The sequence below is a fragment of the Dipodomys ordii genome, unplaced genomic scaffold (assembly GCF_000151885.1).
Source record: "Dipodomys ordii isolate 6190 unplaced genomic scaffold, Dord_2.0 Scaffold58, whole genome shotgun sequence".
Taxonomy (NCBI): Eukaryota; Metazoa; Chordata; class Mammalia; order Rodentia; family Heteromyidae; genus Dipodomys; species Dipodomys ordii.
In genome coordinates this window covers 9,489,604-9,497,042 of record NW_012267274.1, presented here as the reverse complement: position 1 = coordinate 9,497,042, position 7,439 = coordinate 9,489,604, and the positions used below count along the sequence as shown (strand labels likewise).

The following is a 7,439-nucleotide window of genomic DNA, read 5'->3' as shown; positions in this document are numbered from 1 at the left end:
CCATCCTGACTTTGACAGGGAGCTCCTTGGCCTGGTTCTGCCCATGTCAGAACATCAGCCATTTGAACAGCGCCTGCATGACTTAATCCTATATGACGAGGGCCTTTTCTGGTCTCTGAGCTGCAGTTTCTGTGTACAAATGCTTAGTCTCCATCCACCACATGGGGAAGTTGGCAGTGGGGACAGACTGTGTAAAGCATCTTTGACAGGAAGGCGCTCTGTGCCAGGAAGGAAAGTGCCTCTAACCTTCCCATTTCCCTCCTCTGCCCAGCTGGGAAGGCCACGGTCACATCTGCAGACACCAGGGCTATGGCTCCTAAAAGCTTCTGGTGGACCCTATCCGAGGGCACAGTGGGCTCAGGCCTGGCTGAGGCCATTTCACAGCATCCACTCAGGAGGTTGCAGGCCCCAGAGAGTTTCTTAGAGACCCTTTTTAGAAGAAACAAGTAGAGCTGAGATAAATCAGGGCAAAGTTCCCAGAAAGAGTGCTCATCTCTTGGATGGGGGCATCTCTCTGGTGATGTTTAGAGACTTTCTCTAACTTTAGAACAGTTCTCAGATTGAGGGAGTTCCTCATCAGAATCATCACAAAGTCCTTAAAAACCGGCTACTTGAGAGGATCTCAGATCCACCAGCCTCTTGTAGCCTGATAACTTGTACCAACTGGGGCACTTACCAGAGGCAGCTGGAGCCAGGGTGAGGGAGAGATTTCTATAGCAGTATGACTACCTCTTGGGATACAGAGAAACAATTAAATCCTATTGAAATAATAAACAGTGGCAACACTTGAATTGTCAACTGTGACTTAACCCCACAGCATGCTTGAGCCATGTATGTGTCTGGAAGTGGTGCCCTTATTAAGATGTGAAGCACTGCTTTAGCCCATTTCAGTTAATGGAGAGTTAGGTTTATGGTGGGCATTTAGAGGAGCTGGAGGCAAGACGCCGGTACGAGGTATTTAGGCTTGAGAGCATCCTGTATCAGATTTATTATTAGCTGCTGTAACAAATGGCCACACACTAAGTGGATGAAAACAACACATGTTCATTATCTTACAGTCCGGGAGGCCAGAAACCTGACACTGCTCTCTGTGAATTAAAATCAAGGTGTGATCTTGGTTGCATTCCTTCTGGAAGCTCATAGGCAGAATCTGGTTCCTAGCCGTTGCCAGTTTCTAGAAGCTTCTGACATTCCTTGTTTTGAGGCTCCTTCCATTTTTATAACCCACAACAGTTGGGTTGGTCTTTCTCACATTTTGCCATACTGATCTGACATATCTGTTTTCCTTGTCCACATTGAAGGATGCTGGATAATTCAAGAAAATGTACCTATAATTCCATCTAGAACCTGGAATCTCTCCTTGCTATGTTACTTCATATATTCACAGATTTTGAAGATCAGGCATTATTCTGCCTCTCCTCATCCTTCTGTTCTGTTCTGGAAGTTTAAGACTAATGCTCCAGACATGTCTGTAAAGCCTGCACCCTGGGCCTGGGCAGACTCTGAGTGTCAGTGTATGGGCTGCCTGCTTCCTGAAATTCCACCTCAGTTTTTGTGCTTCTAACTGCCTCTGTCACTCTCACTACAGCTGCCCTCAGCTTAACAAGTCTTCCCAACCTCTGTTTTTGTCCTACGTGTTGGTCAAAACCATCCTTAAATAATTCAGCATTTTCCCACATCACTGCTGTTGACATTTTGGAGCTTGGGGTGGTGTTCCTGTGCATGGTATGATGTCTAACCATATCCCTGGGCTGTACCTACCAGCTACCAATAGCAGGTTGTGACAATTAAAAATCATCTCTAGTCATTGTTGGATGTTTCCTAGGAGAAACTGTCACTTACGCAAATTCTGCTTGAATGAATCAGTGAATATGTGTGAGTTTTCTTAAATTAATGATTAGGTCAGCCTAAAAGCACTGTATATGTGGATGTAGATGTAGACTCCTGGTTGCCATACTTTGCCTACCTGAGCAGAAGGTAGAATCTCTTAAGAAATCATTCCTGCCAGGCACTGGTGGCTCATTCCTATAATCCTAGCTATTTAGGAGGCTGAGATCTGAGGATTGAGGTTTGGAGCCAGCACAGGCAGGAAATTCCATGAGATTCTTGTCTCCAGTTAACTGCCAGAAAACCAGAAGTGATGCTGTGGCTAAAGTGGTAGTCTTGAATGAAAAAGTTCAGGGACAGGCTGGGAAGGTGGCTCAGTGGTAGAGCGCTTGCCTTGCATACATAAGGCCCTGGGTTCGATTCCTCAGCACCACATAAGCAAAAAAAGCCAGAAGTGGTGCTGTGGCTCTAGCCTTGAGCAAAGGACTGGAACCTTCCTCCCCCCAAAAAAGCACATCATTGTTTCATCAAAAAGTTGAACACACCCGGCGCCAGTGGCTGTAATCCTAGCTACTCAGGAGGCTGAAATCTGAGGATCTCGGTTCGAAGCCAGCCGGGGCAGGATAGTCTGTGATACTCTTATCTCCAATAAACCACTAGAAAACTGGAAGTGGTACTGTGGCTCAAGCAGTAGAACACTCGCCTTGAGCTGAAGAGCATAGGGACAGCGCTCAAGCCCAGAGTTCAAGCCCCACGACCCACCAAAAAAAAAAAAAAAAGTTGAACACTAGGTTGAGCACCAGTGGTTCACTGTTGTAATCTTAGCTACTTAGGAAGCAGAGATCTCAGGATCGTTTTGAAGCCAGTTCTGGCAGGAAAGTCAGTGAGACTCTTATCTCTGATTAACCACAAAAAGCCAGAAGTGGAGCTGTGGGTCAAGTAGTAGAATACCAGTCTTGAGCTGAAAAGCTAAGTGACCAAAAATATATATATATAAAAAAATAAAAGAGCATTGACTTACAATGTGGCCCAGCAACTCCCTTCCTGGTTTCATATCCAAAGGCATTGAAAGCAGGGACTCAGACAGATGTGTGTGTATGTGGACATACCAACTATGGCCCCAAAGTAAGAGCAACTCCAGTGTCCAGTGACAGCTGAGTGGATAAACAAAATGCTGTGTGTCTATACAGTAAGGAAGGAACTTGTGTCATGTGCCACAGCATGGGTAAACCTTAAAGGTGTGCTAGCTGAATTAAGCCATACACAAAAAGACACATATCATATAATTCTTCTTATAGGAGGTGCCTGGAGAGTTCTTGGAGGTTCTTACAGAGTCATGAAGTGAAATAGGGGTGACTGGAGCTGTGGCAGCAAAAATGAGAGCTATTGGTTAATCGGCACAAAGTATATTTGAAGTGGGTAGCAGTGAGGAGTGTGGATGATTGTGGGTGGCAGTAATGATTGCCTAACAGTGTGAATGCTCCTAACCACTGAATTGTATACCAAAAAATGATTAAAACAACATTTTGTGTTATGCATATATTATTACTTAGAACAGGTGCTTCATGCCAGCTGAGTATACAATCAGTAACATGGGAATGGGGAATGAGAGGAATATGGTAAGAGTAGTTCTAATGACTTTTATGGCTGGGATTGGCTCACTTAGTGTTTACACTGATTTCTAGAGGACAGCTCTACCCTCTGGATGCAGATAGGAGGACCCCGTATAGAGGCTTGGAAGGCCACCTGATTGAGTACCCCAGCAACTGGAGACAGCCTCATCTGGAGGCCATATGTCCTGTCCACAGGACAGCTGCTGCCCAGCTCCAGCTGGTTCTTGCCCTGTGGGAAGCCTGACTGTGGGTGAGAAATCCAGATTCTGGATTTGTATGCAAAGCTTCCTAATGTTTAAATGTTATTGGTTGGCTCACTGAACAGCAAGCAAGCAAATAAGCCACATGTGGGTCAAACAGAAGGACCTTTTCAGGCTCTAGTCCAGTCTGCAGTGTTTCTGGGAGCTCACAAGTTGGGCTTTAGCTGGATTGCGATTTCTGATCCTTTTACCAGATGCCATGTCATCTCTGAGGTGTGACACTGGCTCTCTTGATCCTCTTGTCCTTGCAAAGAGTAGTGAGGATAAGAACTCAAGTTCATGATTCCACTCAGACCAGAGTCTCCACTCTGCCATTTATGAACTGTGCAACCATAGGTGACTTCTTTCTTTTCCATACCTCAGTTTCCTCCTCTGTCAAGTGAGAGGGTAATAGTTCCTGCTGCATAGAGTGAGGGTAGAGTACAGGAAGGTGCTTCATCTATATGGCAGGGGTGCCTATAGGTTCACAGTACAAAACACTGGTGGGCTCATGGCTATACATACCCAGAGGCAGTGCTCTATTACTGATTTCTTTACACTCAGGTGTGTGTGTGTGTGTGTGTGTGTGTGTGTGTGTTACAAAAAGAATGATGGGCCCCTCTGGGTTTGCCCCTCACTCAGGGGTGTGTGTGTGTGTGTGTGTGTGTGTGTGTGTGTTACAAAAAGAATGATGGGCCCCTCTGGGTTTGCCCCTCACTGTGCTGTAAGTACTCATTTCTCATGCCTGTGCATCACAGGTTTTCCTGCGAGTGTTCGTGATGTGGGCACAGTGAGGGACATGAGGCAGGACAGGCCTTTAGAACTACTTCCTCCTGCCTTGGGAAGTGCATCCTTAAGGAGTGGAGATTAAAGACATGTAGAAATTGAAGTCCTGGTACCCCCAACTCTGGCCTGCAGGTGAAGAAAGGCAATAAGAGGACATAATGAGAGCAGCTAGGGGACCAAAGTCCGTTGGCTGACTTGTGAATTTGCTCCAGGTCTTCAGGGAAGACAAAGCTGTAACAGTCTTGGCTTCTGCCATGAAAAGTTATGGTCTAGTCTTGGGAACAAATTCTAGGCACCAAGTGAGCTGAACAGCATGGGAGCTACTGAGGAAGAGCAGGGTATGGGGTGCTGATGTGGATGTATATGGGTGCAAGACCAGGCAGGAAACTCTGAAGCTTGCTGCCCACTTGGAAGATTGTGTGTGTGTGTGTGTGTGTGTGTGTATACATGTACACGTATGTGTGCATGTGTGTGAGAGAAAAAGAGATTTGGAAATGCATCACTGTTTTACTTAAAGCCCCCAGGGCCTCCATTGCAGCAAACTGGGGTGGACAGGTTCATTGGGATGGGTCATAGGCCATTGAATCTTGGGCAGCACCCACATCAGCTTTTCTCCCTTATTTCTCCAGGGGGTGGAGGAAAACGCAAAGGGAAAAGCAAGAAGTGGAAGGAAATCCTGAAGTTTCCTCACATCAGCCAGTGTGAAGATCTCCGAAGAACCATAGGTAAGCCAACCAACTCCACCCCCCTTAGTGGTGTGGGGAGTCAGGAGGGGTTGATGTCAAGCCATCTGTGTAGCAAGTCCAATGAGACTCAACTAACTCAATGATTCCAGAGATGCATGATGCTAGACTCACGTCTTTGCCAGTGGGCACTAACATACAGCATTTGTTGACATTGTGGTGTGCACGAGGCTGAATTGTTGTTCCCAAGTTACCCTTTGAGGCAGGTCCTATTATTTTATTCCACATAGGGAAATGGAGATACAGTGGTACTGTGAATGACAGCTCATAGGAGGGCAATGGAGGTGGTCCAGGCCAGACCCTGAGTCCCTAGGCAGAGCTTTTCCATTCTTCCAGCTAGTGCTTCCTGTCCTTGGGAAGCAGCCATCTCTGGGCTCTTCTTCCTTCTCCAGGGAACGTTGCTGCTTACCAGTGATCCGCCATCCCAGTGGCGTAGCCCAGTCTTCTTTCTGCGGTCCCCCATGGGCATCTCTACCAGGGCTGGGAATGGACATTATAGATAAGGGTCTTCTGTTCTTGTCAGGGCCCTGCGGGCACTATGGTGACCATCAGAATTTATGCATGTGCTAAACACATTTTCTAATTCTCAGACCCATGAGGGTTAAATGCAGGGTGGCTCTGTTACCCAGCTTCAGACTTGTGCCGAGGGCTGTAGGTAAATGACCCTGCTTTTGACCAGAAATGTGAAGTCACTCAAGGCTTTAGATTTCTTTAGATTTCCTGAATGGTTTCACCACGTCACCTGGCTTCTAGCAGTTTTCAGGCAGGTGAGACTTACATGTCATCCTCAGGCTTATCCTGTTCCTAGCATCCTTCTGGTACCCCGTGAGAGCAGGCAACAACGTGTGCTCTCTGTGCCTGGTGTGGAGGAAGAGCTCGTTTAATTGGTATTTATGAATGAAAAGAAGCTGCCTGTTCCCTATGAAGGCAGATTGAGAGGGTGAAGCAAGGCTTGGGTGCTAAAGGATGGAGAAAGTACTCTTTGAGACTCATCTTCCATCCTAGACCTATCAGTGAGATGAGAGTTTCCATGAGAGTTTGTTGGCTATAGGTGAAGTTATTTAATCTTGCTGAGCCTCAGCTTCCCCAATTATAACATGGTAGCCATGAATCTAGTTACAGGGCAGTGGAATGGATCAATGGCCCATGTATAGAGGACTTACCTGGAACCTCCTCAGTAGCGCTAGAGCTCACCCTTCTCAGCTCTCCATCTTTCTTTCCTGGAATTCTCTGCTTGGGCTTTCCCAAGTTCAGGCCTTGGGCACCTATGTTCACCTTTGTGGCCCATGGGCTAGATGGAAAGAAGAGGGCTTCTCTTCTGGAACGGGAAAGAGCTTGCCCTCTAGGACTAGAAAGTAGCCTTTAGAGAAGGAAAACAGGGAAGGACCCTCTGGTGACAGGTGATTACCCTCCTGGGGTCATTTTGTGCCGTGTAATTCATATTGGAAAGATGAGGGCTCAGAGGCATGGACCTCAGTTGCCTTGTCTAGAGAGAGGAAACTGTGTATTTGGTTTTTGTGACACAATACTTGAACAAAGCAACTTAGAGGAAGTAAGATTTATTCTGGTTCACAGTTTCAGAGGTGTCAGTTCATGGCCAGTTGGCTCCATTGCCAGGGGCCTGTGGTGGGCAAAGCTGAAACATTGTGACAGAAGGAAACAGCAGAAGAAAGCTGCTCACCTTGTGGTAACTGGAAAAAGAAAGAAAGAAAGAGAGGGAAGGACTGAGGACAAGGTTTACCCTTGAAGGTTTACCGTCCAGTGACCTGCTCCAGGACACCCATTTTCTTAGCCTGACTTGGCTGAATCTGCTGTTACAAATTACATAGGCTGGAGCCTTAAACAACAAACATTTATTTATCACAGTTCTGGATGCTGGAAATCCAAGATAAAGGCCTGCTTCCTGGTATGCAGATGCCTCTATTGTGTCCTTGCATAACAGAGAGAGAGGAAAACAGCTGCTCATGCCTTTTCCTATAAGGGCACCGGTTCCATTCATGAGCACACATGACCAAGTCCCCTCCTAAGACTACCACACTGGGGGTTTGATGAGGACAAGCATTCCGGATCAGCAACCTAGTACAGGCTTCAAAGACCCAGCCAACCCTTCCTCTCTTCCTCTTCCTCTTCCTCTTTCTTCTTCTTCTTCCTTTCTTCTTCTTCTTCTTCTTCTTCTTCTTCTTCTTCTTCTTCTTCTTCTTCTTCTTCTTCTTCTTCTTCTTCTTCTTCTT

General features: G+C 46.5%; 1 protein-coding gene across 1 annotated transcript in view; it reads left to right on the top strand.

Moving 5' to 3' along the window:
• The window catches only part of Grk5 (G protein-coupled receptor kinase 5), a 189,233-nt gene that overhangs the window by 78,423 nt on the left and 103,371 nt on the right, over window positions 1-7,439 (top strand). Inside the window, exon 2 of the mRNA XM_013021982.1 lies at window positions 5,095-5,190. Coding sequence (XP_012877436.1) covers window positions 5,095-5,190 — 96 coding nt within the window. The remainder of the gene's footprint in view (window positions 1-5,094; window positions 5,191-7,439) is intronic.